This window comes from Chlorocebus sabaeus, chromosome 24, assembly GCF_047675955.1.
Source record: "Chlorocebus sabaeus isolate Y175 chromosome 24, mChlSab1.0.hap1, whole genome shotgun sequence".
NCBI lineage: Eukaryota > Metazoa > Chordata > Mammalia > Primates > Cercopithecidae > Chlorocebus > Chlorocebus sabaeus.
Genome location: NC_132927.1, coordinates 27086689 through 27109438, shown reverse-complemented (window position 1 = coordinate 27109438; position 22750 = coordinate 27086689). Strand labels below are relative to the sequence as shown.

The 22750-nt window shown below is 35.5% G+C and overlaps 1 protein-coding gene across 3 annotated transcripts in view; it reads right to left on the bottom strand.

Moving 5' to 3' along the window:
* Positions 1-22750, bottom strand: part of ATL1 (atlastin GTPase 1) — a 98917-nt gene that overhangs the window by 17770 nt on the left and 58397 nt on the right. For all 3 annotated transcript variants that reach the window (XM_037983948.2, XM_007986643.3, XM_007986644.3), the window contains 4 exons: positions 21017-21067; positions 19299-19355; positions 1581-1673; positions 430-568 (listed from right to left, as the gene is read on the bottom strand). In XM_037983948.2, the coding sequence (XP_037839876.1) occupies positions 430-568; positions 1581-1673; positions 19299-19355; positions 21017-21067 (340 nt within the window). The remainder of the gene's footprint in view (positions 1-429; positions 569-1580; positions 1674-19298; positions 19356-21016; positions 21068-22750) is intronic.

The following is a 22750-nucleotide window of genomic DNA, read 5'->3' as shown; positions in this document are numbered from 1 at the left end:
TTATAATTAAATTATTTAGGAGCAGTTTTAAAGAGCATTTCTCTCAATCTCTAATTATATAACTTAATACAGAATTCCAATACTATAGACATCTGTTTTCCTTTTTCATGTAGATAAGGAAAATGAAGCATAAAAACATGAAGGAGCACTTCTCAGTGCACAGAGATGAGAAGGTGACGGTTACTGCCTTCTAGGTGAACTCAGGATCTGGCCTATTTTTGCAGGCAGTGTATATATTCAGCGCCCACAGAATCCCACAGTTCGCCAAGGAGGAGCACCAGCCCAGGATGCCCTCTTCTCCTGACAATTTCTAATCATCAGCCTCCTATCAGTAGATAAACTAAACTATCAGCCATAAGCCCAGTAGATAAAATGACATTTTTATAATCAGACTAAGTGATGCAAACATATTCACTAAAAGACACAAACCTTTCAATTTTCCATCAAAGTTTGGATTGGTAGCTACTTTTAAGCCAGGATGAGGTAGCAGAAAACAGGAAATGTTGGTGAAACAGGAATGGATGTGTTTTCTGACATTCTGTAGTTCTTCATGCTGGTTCCCTGAGACCTGCAATAAATCATTCTGAAGTTTAAACTACTTTCATCATAAATTTTGCAAAGGAATTCTGTGGCATCTTATATTTGCTATGTCTTTTTGGTCCCACAATGATAAAAATGACACGACAGGGCTGCTACTAAAGAAAGAAGAAAGTTTTGGGTGAGTTTGCCACACAGAGTCATGTCTAAGTATAGAAAACACATGGCATAGTTATAATTAGCAAGTGTCTACCCTTATACTAACTCAAATGGGCCTTCCCATTTTTAATACAAATTAATAGGGTTTTACTCTGGGTAGTTTCTACAAATTCAAATTTTAATTCAAAGCACTCGTAGGAGCCACAAAGAGAAAGTAAGATATTTCTACTTTCTTTTTAGTAGATATTCAAGACAGCCTCCTATCACCTGATAAGGGTATATTTAAATTCTAGAATGAAATCTAAATAGTTGGGTGTTTACTTACAAGCCAAATCACCCTCACCTCCCACCTTATGTAATACATATTTGATAGTTTTTAATATAGACAAACTATTATGACTGTAAACCTAATAGGTTCAGAGATCTCAATTTTCAAGGAACATTTTTGTAAATTTTGATCTTTCTCCCTGATTTCCCAGTAGGCACTTTTGGTGATATCTGCTCAGTGTAACAATTTGTACAGTATTGAACTAGCACGACGCAGAAAGTGGAAGGCCTTCTAATTTTACATTCTGTGTTCTAAGATTGACTCCAGGGATTTCAAAATTAGATATATGTTACATTGGCTTTGAAACTTCTACTAAAATCTGAATCTTGATATTTGCACTATCAGTCTTGAAGGGACTTAATTCTTCAAAGTAAAAGTTTTATCTTTAGGAGTAAATTCTTATTTTATAGGTATATACAAAGAAGTATTTACCTGTGTCATTAATATCATAACAAATGAGATTGTGGCTACTGAGTATCTATTCACCAAATGATCCAACAAAAATAATTCTAGATTATTATCAGTGAAATTTCATGCACCTAAATATCTAACAAACCTTGAGGCGTTTTTCCAAGAATTTGGCACCACCATCAGCTCCATATGAAAATTCATATGGGAAACTCCAGTCTCGAACAAGAAATATCAGACTCTAAAAAATGATAAGAAAGGATAGATATGAGGACTTTAAGGTGCCTCCCTTTGCTTTTTACAGAAACCAATTATAATATCATTGTCATTTGAATATCGTTCTTTCCCACATTGCTGAATTAAAAATCAAACATAAAACCTTTGAAAGTGTCTGGGCAGTCTCTCCCCTATGAGATCATCCTACCTATTTCCATTAAGTGTGAACAGAAAGCTGCCTACAAAATGCCAGCATGAAAGCACCCCACTGAGAGATGACAGAGATGACTCCCAAACTGCCTGAATGGAGCTATGTCACTATAATCAGATTTTGTGTAGAATACGTTCCTAGGAATCTTCCTTTCTGATGGCTATGGCTGAATACAGGAATAAGATATGAGATCAGCTTTTCTTTTATAAAGAAATTGTTTTAATGTTTTTATAGAAATGATATGTATGTATGCTCATCATAAAAAGTTCCAACTAGATAGCAAAGTCCAGAGAGAAAATTTAAAAATGCACCCCAGGCCGGGCACGGTGGCTCACGCCTGTAACCCCAGCACTTTGGGAGGCCGAGGCGGGCGGATCACGAGGTCAGGAGATCCAGACCATCCTGGTTAACACGGTGAAACCCCGTCTCTACTAAAAATACAAAAAATTAGCTGGGCGTGGTGGCGGGCAGCTGTAGTCCCTGCTACTCGGGAGGCTGAGGCAGGAGAATGGCGTGAACCTGGGAGGCGGAGCTTGCAGTGAGCCGAGATCGTGCCACTGCACTCTAGCCTGGGCGACAGAGCGAGACTCCGTCTCATTAAAAAAAAAAAAAAAAAAAAAAAAAAAAAAAAAAAAAATGCACCCCAAATCCCATCTCCTGGATTTAACGATAATTAACATTTGGTGAACATCATCCAGTCATCTCCCTAGGTACATACACAAATGGAGGAGGGCTAAAAGGAAGAAAAAGGAGAAAAACAGTTTTATAAAATGTGGAACTGTTTTGTATGTGGCATTTTAAATAAAAAGGATAAAAATGCACTTGAAATTAACTGACTAAAAGGAAGACAAGATGACATTTAAAATACTGCTGAATTTCAAGTAAATGATTTTTTACCATTAGAAGTTCTAATAAATTCACTTGAAGTTAAGAACAAAGATTTTGGAAAACATTGAGCTGGGAGTCATGTGTTTAACTTTTTATACCTTTGATTGGAATCTAGTCCACATACAGAAAACTGCACATTACATATATAACTTAATGAATTTTCACAAACTGAACACATTGTGTAACTAGCACCTAGATCAAGAAACAAAGAATGTCCAGCACTCCACAAGCCCCTGCTCCTGCCACCCTCCAGTCATGACCCCTTGCTCAAGGGTAACCACGGGCCTGACTTTTAACAGCATCGGTTCATTTTGGCTGTTTTTATAATTTGCGTTAAGTGGAATCATACATGATACATGACATATTCTTTTGGTCTAGTTTCTGTCACTCAACGTTATATGTGAGATTATATTATTGCATAATTGTTTATCATTCATAGTCATTACTGCACAATTTCCCATTATGTGAATAATTATTAATTCATTCTGTAGATGGGCATTTCAGTGGCTCTAGTTCTTGACTGGTATGAACAGTGTTGCTACGAACATTCATGTGTCTTCTGGTCTTCCTTCTGTGTCTTCTTTCTTTTGCATTTATAACTAAAGCAGAATTACTGGGTAGAGAGTGTGCACATGTTCAGGATTGGCTGACATTGTCCGTTTTCCAAAGTACCAATTTATAACCTTACCAGTAGTCTTAGAGGGTTCCTGATGCTACATGTTGTCCTCATCAATGCTTGATGTTCTCTTTTTAATTTTAAACATTCTGGAGGGTGTGGTTTAGTAGCCTAGCCCATTGTGTTCAATATGCATTTCCCTGATGATTAATGAAATTAAGCACATTGTCCTATGTTTGTTGGCCCTTTGTGTTTATTCTCTTTTGTGAAGAGGCTGATCAGGTCTTTTGTCTTTACTGATTTGTTTGGAGTCATGCTTTTTAAATATATGTTTCACCTTTAACTCCCTGCCATGAGAAAATCAGCATTCTCAGATTTCCTATTACCACTCCTCCCTTCCTTCTACTTTTAACATGTCATAACTTTGAAATAAAACCAAAAGCAGTTTGAGTAAAAATGTTTAAAATATAATAAACATTGAAAGATACTACAAAATGCATATGGAAATTATAAGACAATTTATATATGTACTATTGCTATGTGTTCCCATATCATCCTGAACTTCCCCTATTATAACACTTCTACTAGAATTTGGTGGACTTCTTTCAATTGTAAGTAATGAAATCCAATTCCAACAAGTTTAAGTGAAAAAGTAGATAATTGGTCCTGCAACTGGAAAGGTCAGTGGTGTAGGTGATTTCAGAAGGATTTGGGACACTTAAATGACATCAAGGCTCTTTCTCTCTCTGAACAGTCCTCTCTACATGATGGCCAAGATGACCACTGAGATCCAGATTCATACCCTGCTAGCTTAGCAACACCAGTGCAAGTCAGTTTTTCATGACAGCAATCTCAGGAAATTTCCAGGAATGGGCCCAATTTGATCATATAATCCTAGTCCAGAAATAATCACTATGGTCAGAGGAATGGGATGGTCTGAATTGTCACCTCTATGTAAGGGGTGAATGTCATCAGGTTCACCTGAACCAAAGGGAATTGGAAAGAGGAGTTCTATTGCTAGAAGGGGAACTAGACAGAAAAAGAAATAGATAACTCCAAACCATAATGTTATGGTGCATTATTTATAGACTGTAAGCCTTCTGGAGGCAAACATTGAATTTCTTTCTCGCTCATTATAGTATCCTTAACACCTAGTACAGTGCTTGGCACAGAATCAGTGTTCAATACAGATTTGTTGAATAAATGATTTTCTCATTTTTTAATTATCAATTTCAGAATGTCAGGGTTTAAAATGTTTACACTCTGCTCTATACTCACAATATTCAAAGTTGTTTGGCTTTAGTGTTATATTTAATTGGATTCACTGCATCAAAAATCCTTTCACTGTCAACTTCTCCATATCTGAGCTCTTATTTTTAATAAAATAAAAGTGGGCCAAATTTTGCCATGTGGCTTTCCAAGAAGCAGTATTAGGATTGCTGTATTTCCTGAGTACTCACATTTTTGAGAATATCTTCTGTTGCTTTCACAGTTAATGAACAATTGGCAGGATATAAAAATTATTGGGGTGACTCTTTCAAAACTTTGTCAATTATCATTCATCTTTTTCCATGAAAATTGCTATGGAAAACTCTGTGTGGATCCTTTGTTCTTAAAAGTTCAATAACTTTACTAAGTATATTCTCATATTGATTGGAATGTATCAGTTTTCCTAGGGAAATAGTATGAAGATTCAAGTTTCATTCGAGAAAAGTTTTCCTCTATCATCTCTTTAAATATTTTTCCTCTATTACATTTATTGTTTCCTCATTTGCTTCATTTTCTTCTTCAGGGGCTCTCATTATGCATATGTGGTAGAGAGGCAGGTGGGAATCCAGGTTTTATGGGGCCTGAAGCTTACATAATCTGTGGGGTAGTGTGGGGCAGAGGAAAGCCTCTGTGAGAAAAAGAACGCAGAATTAGGCTTGAAAGTGAGTATTTATTTAGAATGAGGAATATAAATTACAAATTCAAAAAACTGGCAAGTATCACAAACAAAAAAAAATAACTAACATAACTTTATAAGAGTTTTATTTTCCCCAAAGTTGTTCCAAGTTCATTTCCTGCCTTAGACCTAGAATTGGGCATTGCTCTAAGAAGCACTGGTTTCTTTTAGTGAAATATGGTACTTCAAGATTATAATGCTCAAAGTGCTGCCGCATTGGTCAGTGTTTTTAGACCTTTTCAGTGGCAGAGCTAGGATAAAATTGTGTGTGTGTTTGTGAAAAAATATCTCATAAATTCATACTGACACTCCCAATTCAAATTCAGGACTATAGAGTTTCCACTGAATGTCTATATTATATCCAGATCTCCTTATCCAATAATCTTGAATCGAGAGTCTTGATTCTTAATGCATCAGGGATGGCTGAATTATGATATCCCATAATTACTCATTTTTTCAATGCTATAATACATACCCAACAGTCGCAGAGTAGCAGTACTGATACCACCATCAACTACTAGGAATACTTAATGAAAGTTCTTTTTTTTTTTTAATTTGGCACATGCTCTCCTCATTCTCCTACTTTTTAGTTTATCTATTCATTTATTTATTTGAAGAAAATAGGCATTACATATAATGTTCTCTCCCTTTTGTCCCTTGTTTAGTCTAAGTTCCACAAACAAATACACATTTAATGATCACTCCTAGTCCTTATGTCATCTTTGCTGATCTGAAATTCATTCTTTAGTAGATTTTGCATTAAGGGTCATGGGAACAATATTCCTTGGAATTTTACATGTTCATAATAGTTGTGGCCCTTTATACCTGAAAGTCAATTTTGCTGGACATAAAATCCTTGAATCACATCTTTTTTCCTTAAACAGGGTCACTTCTAAGTGGTGTGTGATTACAGATCTTTCTTGTTTCCATAAGATGGAGCCTCTCCTCCCTCTTATTTTGTTTTGTAGCTTCTTGTGGGGGAGAGAAGGGATTCTTGTAGAGAAAAGAATTAAAAATACCCACATCCACCCTCTTTAAGTAGCCTGTTAACTTTAAATAGATGTCCATTTTTTGCCACAATTTTTGTCAAAATATAATCATTTGTATTTTGAATATTTCTTCCTAAAACATGTATTTTGGAAATAGATTTGGCTGGGAAGTAACTTTTGCAAAATAGATGTTCATGAACCAGGATAAATGAAACCAAGTATGTGGATTTGGCTGTATTTTGCATTTTTCTTGGGAGCTTTTAATCTTTCTTTTTCACTCAGCATCTTCCCAATTCAAAATAATGAGGACCATGTGTGGTACAGAAGCAAATATAAAGTTTCATTTTTTAAAATTAGCAATATATAAAGTAATCATGAAATTAATGGCAATGTTCCAGCTCCTAGGTTTCCTGCCTGATGTTCTCATCCAGTGATGTGCTGATAAACTGACTCTCTGACAAAAAGAAAAACAAAGGCGTTGATTTGTAGCATTTGCCAATTTCTGTGGTGTAAATATACCCATCATAGCTGATTCCAAGCTATTAAAAGTTTAATAACTGGTTTATATAATTCCTGTATATTTAATAATTGGTTCTCATGAATAGTGATGAGCATGCCTACTATCCCCCATCCCTCCCTAGATAATTTATATGCTTTCCATTCATCATGTATGGATTTCTATGAAATTCAGTCTTTATGTCAAAATCTATCAGTTTTTTCTACACTGCAGAATCTTGATTTGCTCATGTATGCATATAAGTAGAGATAAAAACCAAGAATACAAATTAGCCTAATTTGCTCAGATAAAAACATATGAAGCCACAAATACTTTTTAAAATTAAATTCAGTCAGGCAACTGGGTCAAGTGATGGACCGATACTATACTTAGCTTACAAATGAAATAATCATCTAACTTTTTAAAATCATGATTAATTTTATTAGCTTCCCTCTGGAGACTATATCTTTCAGGAAATTATTCAAAAGGAGTATTAGAGCATGACTTGGTAACCATGAAAAACTGAAATAAATCCAATGCTCAACAATTGAGAAATAGCTATACAAACTATGGTACATTAATATGATAACACCCAGTTACTAATAAGTATGTGGAATATATCAACACATGAGTTGATCATGTCAGTATAAAAAGCTTATATGAAATAAATGTTATTTGAAAAATAACAGTAAATTTAAGTGCACATCCATTATAAATACATGAAATTATTCCTACACTCACAGAAAAAGACTACATCTTCTAAAACTGCCAGTAAATACCTGAACTGATTTTTAATACATTTAATCAGTTTCTAATTTCAGTTTCAGATAAAAGTAAACACCAGAACTGGTTTTAAACCCAAAGTAAGTAACAATTACTTCAATCAACAACCCATACCAAAAGCCAACAGAGAGCCTCATTGCTTTAAAAGTCAGTCAAGTAGTCAAAGACTCACTCCAGAAAACTTACTATTTTCACCTCTATATCCAACACATTGAACAAAAGACATATTCTCAGATTGATGTCAACCCATCTTGCTCCCATAACACACAAAACTCCAAAACAAGCCTCTGACGCCTACATGTGGTCTTCAGTTTGCTTTGCTCAATGAGACTATGCCTCACCAGCAGAGCTCTACTTCATTAAGCAATAAATTTAGCTTTGTTTTTTTAAGTCATATTTTGAGCGATGGTCTTATCCTTTGCCAATTCTGGAAGTCTCATTGTACCATTTTTGAACGCCCTCACTTGGCAGCATTCTCTGTGACTCTTAGACTAGTAGGTGCATTCTCTTTCTGCCTTGTTCCCAAATTCCATTTGTCCTTCAGTTTGCTTCCAGGTGAGTCTGTCTCAACAACAATCTGAGTTCTGATTTGCTTCATTGAGCTCTTGTTGCTAAATTAATTTGTTATCCTAGGATTTTGTAACTGTACAGGTCTTTATATAAGGTCATTAGTCCTAAGTCTTTGCATAGAGTAATTCAAGTTTTAGTTCTGGAAGTACATTCACCTGATCAATAATAAGACCTAATTTTTGTATAAAGTTCTTAGAACTTTTGGTTTGGGGGCACACCATTCAATGAATATTTTTGCCATTAGCCTGCTTGTTCTTTGGCTGCTTGCTTTGCTTTCTTTTATTTGACAATCTGTACAGAGTCTTGTCTCATGTGTTTTTGTTTTGTCTTGAATTGTTTTGTATCACTGAATGAATACAAAAGTGCTCTATAAAGAACAGATGGAAGCATAGGCCTAAGAAGTCTTCAGTCCTGTTCACACTGCCCCAAAGACTAACGGTTGGAAGTCTGGTAGACTGGCAACCAATTTATGCAAAAGTAATTAATCAAATTTTGCCTTAGATTCCCTACAAAACCTTCAAGAGAACACTCTCTGTCTTGTCAATACATGCATGAGTCACTTTGTATAGTACATAATACGAAATCAGTAATTGTCAGATTATTGATCATACAACTCTGTCTTAGCCTCTGCTTGCTTAACGAACCCAAAACACTTCTCATGAGCATATACTATCGATTAACTTTTATGTTACAGGTTTCTCTATATCAAAACTACAACCTCCTCCTGGAAGAATTTCTGCTTCCTATTTCTATTAAATGACAACCCTAATTTTTGTACCAATAATAGTAAATAAACTTTTAAAAAATGAGAATAACTGTGGCCATTATGGTGAACTTTGGACATGTAAAAATAAACAACACAGTTAAGAGGAGCTCTTTAAATACTGAGACAAATACCAACACTCATTAGTTAGATTCTTTACATAATAAACTGAGGCCTCAAAATAAAATGCTGACTCCAAAATGCAGTGTCTACATTTGACACTGTAACCTTCTGAAACCTGCCTTCCTTGCATTTCTTTTCACTCAGTTTTATTTTTACCACTCAGTACATCCCTTCAGTTCCTTCTGCTCCTTCCCCTGACCTTCTAAACAAGCTACTTTTTCCTCAGGAATTTTCACAGGAAAGGAATGGGCACACTGCCCAAATCTACTTAAAACTGCTAGATCAGAAGGCTATTCTATGGAAGTTGAATTTAAACACTGGTCTTGAGCTGAGTGTTAAGGAATTTCTTTTAACCCAGAAAGATAAAAATTTGTTGCAGACTTGTTAAATATTTACTGTCCTGAACTATCAGTTCTGTTCCAACTAGCTCACTTAATTGTTAGACCTTCAGGTGGGAAAAAAAATTGGTTAAAAACAGTGGGATAAGAAAGACCAGGAGAATATTTAAGTAATCCAGCTGTTCATTAAAACATAATGATAATACATTTTAACAATTAAGTGGCCTTTAGGGGGCAAGAAAAATAAAAAAATTACAGAAGGCTATTTTGGAAGACTTCCTCTTAAATATCAATTGGATAAAGATTCTAAATTATAAATAAAATAAAGATGAATCAACAGGAAACTTTAAAAATTGACTTCAGGAAACTTTCAGACATAAAATATGAATATGGAAGAAAAAACATATGAGGCTCAGATATAAAATACAGACTCAGAAAAAAAAGGTTGAATGAGAAATTGCCAATTTGGAGATCTCCAGTATATCACTGACTTTTCATAGGGCTTGGGTATTTAGCAAAATAGAAATCAAAATAAATTTGTGGCCCTTCAGATAAAAACAAGACCAAAATATCCTCTGTTCTCTATGAATCAGGAACCTATAGATAGGGAAGTCTATGGATATTGCAGGCAGAAAATCCACTGGAAGAACTGGTATCCCAAGGCAGCTAAGAATACCTATAACATGTATAATTTAAAAAAAAAAAAATGAAGAATCTTTGCACAAACTCTCCAAGGATATGGGCAGAAAAATTAGAGACAAGCTAATAGGAGGGCAGATCAATCCTTCCAAATTATCATAACTCTTTCTTTTTTATTAAAAAGAAAAGCCATGCTAAGTATTAAATCAACAACAGCGAAGATTCAGTGCCTTTTGTGGCCCATTGCTTGATCCAGTAACCAAGGCTTATCTTTCTTGCCTCAGAGCAGTTACGGCTTCATCTAATTACTTGAAGTATCTACAGACCATGCTCTAGGATCACCTTTAAATTTGATGGTACCACATACAGTACAATCACTATTGCTAACTGAAAACACCCAACATTTTTCTGTTAGTCTTAACTAACAAAATATGGTATTTTCTTTTTGTATTACCACCCATCAGTGTGACACTTTCAATGCAGCAACTCTACTACACTTATCTATTGAAGGAGAATTTCATGATTGTGTTTTTCCAGTTCAAGAAGGGACCATGCCCAGTACAAATATTTTGGACACTCTCATGTCAACTTACGACTTAATATTGTTTGGTTATAGTTCTCACCTTAAAAGTATAAAGAGACAATACTGGGCTGGATATGTAATAGTTGCTCCAGATCTTGAATCCAGGTCTTTCAATTTTGAGTTGTATATGCAGACTATTTATAATCCCAAATATGTAAATACCACCACCTTAGTGAACATTTATTGAACACATGCTTTATTAACAGCATGGTAGATGCTCTAGACTTCAAAAAGTCAATGACAAAGTTCTTGCTAATAAGGCATTTATAATTTAATTAGTGAGAGGGGATAGGCACATTAAAATGTAAGACAATAAAATATAGCTCAGTAAGTGGCTCAGATTAAGACAGCAAAGAGAAGCACTAAAAGATGGTAATTAAGTGCAAGCGCTCTGAGTTGTGGCCTAGGTTGAGGTCAGCTCTACAATTTAAAGATACATGTGACCAGGAGTAAGTTTCTCAACTACTGTGAGCCTCAGTACTTCTCATTGAACAGAAAAATTAAAGATGAGAATAAAGAAGGAGTGTTAACATTACTTGTTTTATAGAACTGTAATGATCACTAATTTAAACAACGTAAGAAAAATGCTTAGCACAGTGCATGGCACAGAATAAGCATGCAATCAACTGCTGTTATTGCTCTTCTAGACATTCCAGGTACCTAAATGTAGAAATTGGGAGAATCCTAGTCTACACCACTGACCTAGTTCTGTGTAGCCAGGTAAGTATTTCTTCTAATCCATACAGCTCTCAGATCACCTAAATTGCTCTCTCGACAGAACATGGGATAGGGTAGATAACTTCCTCAGCTGTCTTTTTCCACATCATTTCCTTTCCTTTTCAGCCCAAGCTGACAGACATCAGCCTTTCATTTTCTCAGTGAGGTCATGCATTTATCAGGTATGACTTGTCAGTTATAATCATCACAGATATTTGACCAAACATGTTTTGTTTCAAAGTAGCTTAAATCACTATCAAATAATTTTGTGCAAATGGATATTCTCAAATAATGGGAATAAATGGTCCTCAAAAATAATTAAGCAAACTAGAGTAAAATAATTCCTAATTGCCCTGTGTAGGTCCCATTTGAATGAGAAATTGTGAGAAACAGAGTACCTGTCTTAATGTAACAGAGTATTATTATATGCTTCCCCTTCTATTATTTTTCAGCAACCTTCAGTTTAACTTAAAACTGGCACAGACTGATGTGCTCACTAATAATTACATCTCCACTGAAAGGAATGTGAAGAATTGAGTTTTTACTTTTATCTCACAAAGAGAATTTGAATCTCTTTCTAAAGTTTAAGGTCTTGCTGGGCTTTTAAGTGTACAAAAATGGTTAATAAACATGCTATGGGTGAAAACTGGGCTGAATTAATTCCAGAAAGTGAAGTACTTGACACTGAGGAGATGGAAGAAAAGAGAATAAATGTAAATAGTCCTAAAGTATATGCTCAAGAAAGAAATAAGGCTTCTAAGAGAAGTCAAGTTTGTGTGAAGGAAAGTTTTTTAGGGATTATGCTTCCTACTTTCTTATTAGAGGCCAACCTTAATCTACTAACTACCTGTACACAGAAATGTACATAGAAATAGTGCCCTATCTCTCTGCTACCAGAACCTTCTGCCATAGATGCTGTCTGCTGGAGTGTGCCCAGTGGCTAAATCTGTCCTCAAATATGTGCTCAAGAATGACATACAGAGTACAGATTCCCTGGTCTAAACACAGGGATTCCAATTCAGTAGAACTGTGGTATGGCTCAGAAATGATTCTAACCCAGGTGTCTAAAACACCTAATTAGGCATCAATCACCAAGGTTACAGATATGCTGCAGCCCCATCTCTTCTCTGTGAGCCATGCAGCCTAACTCCTGCTAAAATTCCCAACTACCTCAGGGCTCTGGGCCTCAAAGAGATCCAGGAATCATCAGATATATTCAGGACTGGCTTAAAGGAACCAAGGCTCAGGAACATCGTGGTCACTATTTAAATCTGCTGTAGATTAAACGGGCTTTAGAAGACTAACCTACTAGAAACAGACCCACAATGTAGAAATGCCACTGCGAAATGTATTGACATCTAAAACACTGACTCAAGCGAATCCTGAGACTATAATACACTTTAGCAAATGAGGAATGTTTCTATTTCTTTATAGCCTACATAATTAGAAGGCATGAAATGATTAAATCATAAACTCCTGGGCTGCTATTGCCAAAGGGTACATTTAAAGGTATAATGCAGGGTCTTCTTAGTAAGGGGGATCTGTTTTTAGCCTAGGCCCTATAGCAAGCTTACTGTATTACCACATGAGAGTGAAAACCCTCTCCACCACCACAGCCCAGCAGAACTGAGATGACAAGAGTGACAAGCACACACAGAGAGAGCCACAGAGCCATACAAGTGGAAAAAGAGCCTTTCCTGGGGAAACAAGTAACTGGTGGCTGATCATTTAACAAAGCATTAGAGGAAGGCAGCCTTGCTTGGTGTTGATAAGCAGCCTGTATTTAGAATGAACTTCAAATAATGTCTGACAACATGAAAAACATCCAGAAATAGTCGTAGGGATCCTGACCCAAGGATGTGACCATCCCAGTACAGAGCAACGTGGGGCCAGGTGTGGCTTATGCAAGTCTAAATGACCAAGAAAAAAACACTCATAACATACCAATATAGACACAAATCTATTGCATATGACAAGATATTTTCTCTAGGTTCTTACAGCAAACTGGGTGTTATTACTCAAATAAAACTTACACAGTTATTATATACAGCCATGTCTAAATTAACGAAAAAATATTGTCATTCTCAACAAAAACTGGAAGTCCTAAGGTAGAGAAGCTAATATAAAGAACCTAGTTATTTTATAGATAGATATGTTGATAAAGTAGCTCCTGCCTGATTTTTATACTTTAAATTCAAATACTCATAGTGAGCAAAACAGGTGAGAAAATAACTAATGTCACTTAGATAACTCTATATTGTGTCTTAATATGAATTATACTTCCAGGGTGTGCTACATAGTTTAGAACTGGTTCATTAGAGCTTGCAAAAAGCATTTGTTAAATTTCGAGGAATTTTTGCAAGTTGGTTGATGTCATGGTAGCTTGAAATTGGCCATGGTAAAAGTATTTACACCATAAAAATTAGCAAATAATATATATCAGGCTCACCTCCTCCCTTCTCCCCAGCCACTTTTAAACATTTTACCAGCACACCACTGGTTAAACTTGCACTTCAATATTGCTTTTAAACTGAATCGCTTAGCTTTTAATTCTCTCTTTTAAACCATGGTTTTTAAAATACACTAACATATTTTTGTGTGTTTGATTACAGCTTGATATAAATTGGTATTTTAAAGAATAAAGTTAATCTGTTAATTTAGCTATTCATTTCCCCAGCTAATTGCCTTCATGTTTGTTGTTTATTATAGGTCTTGTTTATTATTTATAATTGTACTCTGTTTCAGAGTTAAGAATTCTTCTATTTTAAATTTGTTTAAATTAATTTTATTTATTTTTTGAGACACGTTCTCACTCTGTTGCCCAGGCTGGAGTGCAGCAGTGCAATCATAGCTCACTGCAGCCTCAAACCCCTGGGCTCAAGCCATCCTCCCACTTCAGCCCCCACCCCCAAAGAGCTGGGACTACAGGCGCTGTAGTTCTTTGTGGAGGTTTTTTTTTCTTCTTTTTTCCCTTTTTGTAGAGATACAGTCTCACTATGTCGCTCAGGCTCATCTCAAACTTCTGGGCTCCAAGCAATTTTCCTGCCTCCACCTCCCAAAGTGTTGGAATTGCAGGCATGAGCCATTGCACCTGGCCTTAGTTTAATTATAATACAAAATTATTTTTAAAATTTCATTACCCCTCACCTCAGTGTCTCGGGCAATGTTTAAAATTTCCCCACACCTTTACCCAAATGAATAAAGCTGTTAACTTCTCAAAGAGAAGAGGGTGGAGGTGGTGACCTGAAAAAGATTGCCTAATTGAAATTTCATTTAAAAGTTATTTTACTTTGCAGTTTTTCTCTACGCTTTTTCTAATTGAAATGTGAATTATTTAACTCATGTATGTTTTGAGATTTGAATATATTTGCATTTTATCTTTTGATTTTATAATGTATAGTATTTTTTGTTTTGGATTTGGTTGCTTTAATCTAAAATATTATAAAATGGCTTTGGATGCCACCTTTACTACTTAATGAGCTTCTCATTTCAATTTCAGATGGTTAGAGTTACAAGTCCAAACATGTTTAGGAGTCATTGTTGACTCAGTCAGCAAAATCTTTTTCTTTTCACTGATATTTCATAATGCCAACAGTTTACTAACTAGGGTAATCTCTTAAAGTTTTTTCCATTGTTTGTTTTCAACTCATTTTTTTTTAACCAAAAGCAGTAACTCTATCAATATTTACCTATCTGTCATCTGTTTTATCACAGCATTGATTGGTCTTTTCCAGTATTCGTGTGTCTGGCAAAATATAAGGAGCAGTGACATCTGCTGGTTAGACCTAAAGTCCCTTTCCGTAATTTACAATGGAGTTCCCTACTCTGGTTTGCCAGTGGTTCTCAGTAACAAGTTAGAGAAGAAGAAAATCAAAACAATAGCCTTACAACACTTCGACTATCAACCTAACAAATGATTAAAAATAAAAAAGACAACAGAGTCTAGTAGATATTGTAAAACATATAGAAGACTGCAAGCAAGACTGGTTTTATTCTACCTCACCTCCTGCCTGCACCAGGTTCCCGAGCCCTCAGGGGAGAATTCATACTCCTTCATCACAGCATACATCATCTTTCCGTGCTACATCACTTCATCATATTTTTCCCAGATCCTCACTCCCATTCCTCAACTATTCATTCCCATCCACACTCACTTTAATATATATTATTTTGTGTATGTATAGCATTTTAAATATTCATAAATAGTATCATGTTATAAATCTCATACTTTTTCCTGCTTACTTCAGTACAAATTTTAACGTTCTATTCATGCTACTCTATGTACTTTTGGTTCACTGCCTTTAGATGTTGCAAAGTATTCCAGAGCATGTTTTCCCCAAATTTTAATGTATCCGTTCTTCTAATGATGGACACCTAAATTGTCTCCAAATTCCTGCTACTATTACTCTATCAGTAAATATCCTTACATATTTCCTCTGCTCCACGGAATGGCTGCTCCAATCTGCACTTCCAACAATATGGCCTGGGTGTTCCCATTTACCCAAATCCTAGCTTTCATTTGGTATCATCTCCATATTCCACTTTTTGCCTGTTTAATGAGTATAAAGTGGTATTTCATCGTTGTTTTAATATTTATCTCATTATCAGTGAGACTTGACATCCCTTCAAAAATGTATTAGCCATTCAGGTTTCCTTTCTGTGAGTTGGCTATTAATATTCTTTGCCTGTTTTCTGACTGGGAACCAAGTTTTGGTTACTTGCAGGTTTCCTGTATGTTTCTGTCTAGTAATCTTTTGTTGACTTTGACATTGTCAATATCTTCTACGAATCTGTTCACTTTGATTATAAAGTCGTTTGATAAATAGAAATACTTAATTTTGATGTAGTAATATGCATCGATTTTTTACTACATGGTTTATTTTGGAGGGTTTAATAAATGTTTCTTCACCTCAGTTCAGAAAAATATTCTCCAGCACTTTCTTCTATTAGCTTTATAGTTTTAACTTTCATATTTAGTTCTTTGATCTATCTGGAGATTACTTCTATTATGGTATTTAGTAAAAATCCAGCTCTTTCTCCAAATAGTGAACTCGTTTTTCCAAACCCAACTATTAACCCATTTATTTCCCACCAGTTTATCATGCCACCTCTATTGACTACCAGGCTCCCATATATATATGAGTGTATTTAAACTGTTTAGTTCCATTGAGCTTTGCTCTTGTATCTGTGTAGGACCTCACCATTTTCATTGCTATGGCTTTGTAGTGTGTATTGAGCCCCCTAATTTAGATCTCCTTCTTAAAAACTGACTTAAGGCCAGGTGCAGTGGCTCACACCTGTAATCCCAGTACTTTGGGAGGCCGAGGCGGACAAATAACCTGAGGTCAGGAGTTTGAGACCATCCTGGCCAACGTGGTGAAACCCCATCTCTACTAAAAACACACAGAAAAATTAGCCAGGCATGGAGGCAGGCGCCTGTAATCTCAGCTACTTGGGAGGCTGAGGCAGGAGAATGGCTTGAACCCGGGAGGTGGAGGTTGCAGTGAGATGAGATCACACCATTGCATGCATTCCAGCCTGGGCAACAAGAGCAAGACTCCATCTCAAGAAAAAAAAAAAAAAAAGAAAAGAAAAGAAAAAAAAAAGAAAACCTGACAAATCAAAACAAAGCTTAATTCTTCCATACGAGTTGTAGAAGATATACAAAAAAATCCTGTTGTAATTTCAATTATAATTGCACTGAGTTTGACTAATTTGTTGAGAATTAAATTCTCTACAACATTAAATTATACCATCTGTGATCATATTGTATCTCTTTGGTTTATACAATTTTTTCTTTATGGTCTTTAACAGACCTTTGAATTTTTCTCCAGAAAGGTCTTTATATTTTGGTGGCTAATTACTAAAGAGTTTTGTTTTGTTTTGCTATTGTGAATGGTATATATATTTTAAAACTTATATTTGCTAGTTGTAATCGCTGGTTTTAAGAAATGCTATTGATTTTTTAGACTGAAAAATGTTATTACATAATATGATACCTACAAAAGAATGCATGTAACATATATGTATGCTATTAAGCAGATTAATAAAATAAATACTCGTGAACCCACAAACCCACTTAAATAATTGAAAATACCAATAATATTGAAGCTTCCTGTGTGTCCCTTCCTGATACATCCCCATTTCTCCTCTCCGGTAGTAAATACTACTTTACTTTTGCTTTTTTTTTTAATAGTTTTATCACACGTCTTTATATTCTTAACATATTGTTTAGTTTTGCTCATTTTGGACCTTTATAAAAAATGTTATCCTACTGTAAATAGTCTTTGGCAACTAGCTTTTTTCCAATCCACATTATGTTTTTAAAATTGATCCATCTTGAGACATATAGCTTTTATAAATGTTCTTTCTTATTTTCATTAGCTTTGTCTGTTATTTTTTCTTTTTTCTTTTTTCGTTTGTTTTTTTTGAGACAGTCTCGCTCTGTCATCCAGGCTGGAGTGCAATGGTGTGATCTTGGCTCACTGTAACCTCCGCCTCCCAGGGTCAAGTGATTCTCCTGCCTCAGCCTCCGGAGTAGCTGTAATTACAGGTGCTCACCACCACGCCCAGCTAATTTTTGTATTTTTAGTAGAGGTGGGGTTTCACCATGTTGGTCAGGCTTGTCTTGAACTCGTGACCTCAAGCAATCCACCCGCCTCAGCCTCCAAAGGTGCTGGGATTACAGGTGTGAGCCAGTGCGCCTCGCCTATTTTTTCTTCTTAATTTGTACTTATCACTAATTTTCTGCCTTTCTTTTTTTCTAATATAAAACTTTTATGGCTATATTTTTTCCCTCTAAGTACCATTTTCATGATAGCATTTAATGTTCAATATGCATATTTTCTTTCAAGCACTCAATTTGCAGTATTTTCCTATATCTATTATGAGTTGAACTTAACCCATGAATTATTTTTGAATTGTGTGCTTAAATTTCCAAAATATGCTTTTTAAAATTAGCACTTTCTTATTAACTTTTAACTAAATTGTCCTGTGATGACAGAATGAGGTCAGTATGAATTCAATGCTTCGAAATTTGTGGAGACCTGCTTTGTGGCTTAATACATGGTAAATTTTTGTACATACACCTTGCATGCTTAAGAGTAATATGTTTTCTTTCTTACTTACACTATTCTATACATGCACCATAAAGCAAGCTTGTTAGCCCTAGGTTTCACATCTTCTCTACTGTTATTAATTTTCTGCTTACTTGACTTATCAATACTTAGGAGAGTGGTGTTTCAGTGGATTTACTCATTTCTTCTTATGGTTCTATTGATCTTTATATATTTTGAGGCTATTTGTCACAAAAATTTAGAATTTTTTTTTCAAGAGACAGAGTCTCTCACTATGTTGCCCAGGTTGGATTCGAACTCCTGGGGTCAAGTGATCCTCCCACTACTGCCTTCCAAGTAGCTGGGATTACAGGAATGTGCTACCATGCCTGACTAGAATTCTTGTGTTTTCCTGGTGAAATAACCTTTTATTATTATGAACTTCTCTATTCTAAATAATTCTTACTGACAAAATATAGACACTTGTTTTCCTTCACTTAGTATGTGCCTGATATACCTTTTTCCATCCTTTTATTTTCAAATTAACACGTTCTTATGTTTTAATACATCTCATAAGATATGGCTGGATGTTTAATTTTTGTACATAAATGAGGCTGGGCCCAGGGGCTCACATCTCTAATCCCAGCACTTTGACAGTCACTTTGAGTTCAGGAAAAAAAAGCTGACATTTTGCTGGGAACCAGAATGCCTAATTCATCTTTCATTTCCACATTTCTTTTATAAAAAATAATTCTTAAAAATTCTATTTCCTCATTTCTATCTCATTCTATCTTGCATCAAATAGCATAAAATAGGTCAAAAATGTTTTCTCAATGAAATAAAAAGAAAAGGAAACATGACCCTAATTAATATACCTGGTTACAGTCTTCAGGAAAATCTAGTAAGAATTTACCATCATTTAACCCTCACTCACCTGAAATGGCTTCAGGAATGTTTCCTCCATTGCCAGTCTGCCATACTCAGTGAAAAGCTAGAAAAAACATTACACACACACACACACACACACACACACACACACAGAGAGAGAAAGAGAGAGAAGAGAGAGAGAGAACTTTAGCATCTGCAAAGTTTTAATTCTTGGCTTTCTTTCATTTACTTTTTCCCCTAGCTATAACAGAATATTATATTAAGAAGATTATAATAATCATTTTCAGGAAATAAGCATTGAATAGGTAAAGCAGAGCCATGGTAATTAGATATTTAAGAATAAAAGACATAAAGTACATTTAAAAATAAAATTTACATTTTATTTTTAAAATTAACACCTTTTATGTTTTAAAATGAACACCTTTTATATCTAAAATGTGGGTTAATTTTTTGTGGGAGACAAAAGGGAAGAAGGAAACATGCTAAATGACCTTTAGAAGCAGAATGTGTATAAATTAGACCAGAGAGATGTAAAGTATGTAGGATATATTTACAAAAGCTGTTGACTGAGGAAATTTAATGGCACAATGGCTTGGATTACTACAAAAACATTAGGCATTTAGCTTAAGAATGGAAAGTCCTTTTCTTTGTCTTTTTTCTTTTTCTTTTCTTTTTTTTTTTTTTTTGGAGACAGGGTCTCACTCTGTCACCCAGGCTGGAGTGCAGTGGCATGATCTCTGCTCACTGCAGCCTTGACGTCCCCGGCTCAACTGATCCTCCTACTTCAGCCTACTGAGTAGCTGGGACTACAGGCAAGTGCCACCAAGCCTGCCTGGCTAATTTTTGTATTTTTGGTAGAGATAGGGTTTCACCATGTGGCCCAGGCTGTTCTCAAACTCCTGGGCCCAAGCAATCTGCCTGCCTCAGCCTCCTAAACTGCTGGGATTACAGGTGTGAGCCACTGCACCTGGCCCTGGAGAATCTTGAAATGAATTCGAAAGAGGAGAAGAAACATACACTGTGCCCAGAGCATAATAAAACCTGAAGAGTTGTGCTCCTTAGTGCTAATCCTGGGAACTTTCTCAGTACTGTCACTATTTGTAAATCGAATCTCTGCTTCTTTGTTTCTGCTCCTTTTGGAGCAGTGATTGCTCTGTAGTTTTCCTGAGGCTAGATTGAGCCTTATCACCTCAGTTGTGTTTTTTTTTTAATGTCTGTGACTTGCAGTGTGACTCTTTTTCTAAAACACATATGAAATTTGATGTCAAATTAGGGAGAAAGGTAGTTACTTATTGATATGGTTAGGCTTTGTGTCCCCACCCAAATCTCATCTTAAATTATAATCTCCATAATCCCCACGTGTCAAGGGCGAGACCAGGTGAAGGTAAGTGAAACATGGAGGCTGTTCTCGTGATAGTGAATGAGTTCTCACAGATCTGATGGTTTTATAAGGGGCTCCTCCCACTTGGCTTAGCACTTCTTCCTGCTGCCTTGTGAAGAAAGTGCCTTGCTTCCCCTTTGCCTTCGGCCATGATTGTAAATTTCCTGAGGCCTTTCCAGTCATGCTGAACTGTGAGTCAATTAAACTTCTTTCCTTTATAAATTAACCAGTCTGGGGTAGTAATTACCAGGCACCTAATTGGGCCAATAGTTCCTGTGTAAACAGCAGAATCGGAATCTGATTATGTTTTGAAATCATTCCCCAAAATTCTGCTATATATATTCCAAAGACTACCAGATACACAAAAAAGAAAATATTGTTACCTGGAGGTGCTGAAGATCATCCTCCTGGACATTTTGGGATAAGTTATATACCTTGATAAAGAAATAAAATCACAATGATAAGATAATTGGCATCATCCTAAGCACTTACTTCATCAATCCCTACTTTTAAAAATATCAGTTATCACAAAAATGAACTTTCTTATATACTTGCTTACATGATGATATTTGTAAGACCTTGAGAGAGAAGTAAAAGAAGTAAAAGACAATAAGGAATGTACAATGATTATAAAATGGTTCCAGAAATACAGTAGCCATCTGCTCTGGAGACAGAATATTAAAATTATTTTATGAACCTAAAGAATGAGTCAAAAAACCTCATTCTTCCAAGCAAGACAAAATAATAGCAATCTAAATCTCAGCAAGCCATATGGAAAATTTTGTTTTGAAAAATCATGTTGGCCGGGCACAGTGGCTCATGCCTGTAATCCCAGCACTTTGGGAGGCCGAGGCAGGCGGATCACAAGGTCAGCAGATCGAGACCATCCTGGCTAACACGGTGAAACCCCGTCTCTACTAAAAATACAAAAAATTAGCGGGGCGTGGTGGCAGGCGCCCGTAGCCCCAGCTACTCGGCAGGCCTGGGCAGGAGAATGGCATGAACCTGGGAGGCCGAGCTTGCGGTGAGCAGAGACCGCACCACTGCACTCCAGCCTGGGCGACGAAGCGAGACTCATCTCAAAAGAAAAGAAAAGAAAAGAAAAATCATGTTGACTTCTTCACAATTAATCATTTTATTTATGTCTGAACAGAGTTTCATCACATGGAAGTTAGGTTCTGAATATCATGCTCACAGCCTTATACATACGCATTGCTGCTTCATGAACAGATCACAGCATTAAGATGACATTTTTTGAGGGGAATAAGTATCATTAACTTCAAAGAAAAGTTAAGGAGGCTTATATGTTTATATAGTGATACAGAAAGAATACTTTGTATACTTATTTAAATAACATCATCATTTCTCACATAATAAAAAATAGTCATTAGTAAGGAGTTAGCAGATTTTTCTATGAAAATATTCAATGTATTCAGGTCAAATATAAATAATGAGTAATACTGAAAAGGCAAACTCAATCTGGTTTAAATAGGCTTGTATAAATATGGCTTACACTGTGAATTATGAATAAATTAGATTAAGTCGGTATTTTAAAGGCTTATACAATGTATGTATTCAAAATATCATATTGTACATGATAAATATATATAATTTTTATTTTTCAATTGAAAGAAAAGTTAATTTTTAAAAGTTGATTAAATAGGTTATAACCATAACATTTTTTATGACTTTTAAAGTCCTTTATTTAATAAATTCAGTCTTTCCTTCCTCCTTCTGTTTACCCTGTCTTGTTTGTCCTAACCATATATGACACCCTTGTTGCTGCTTTACTAGCTCCATTCTCTATGCTTGCTTATAATTTCATCCTTGACTTACTCATCCTAACTACTTTGCCTTTTCTGCATTTTTAAGCTCTCTTACTTTTTTTTATTGATCTGCCCTGTTCCTTGGCCACTCTCTCTTTTTGCTTTTGCCAGTGGATTGAAAATATCTAAAAATAGTCTTAAAATCTTTTATGCTATGGGTTCTACGGTTCTAATAAAACTCTACAAGGATTTTCAGGACAATTTAGAAAGCCCACAATAACCTCAAAAATAAAACTTTTAAAAAAGTGAAAGAAAAAAGAAAAGGAAAGAAAGATAAATTTTATATACAAG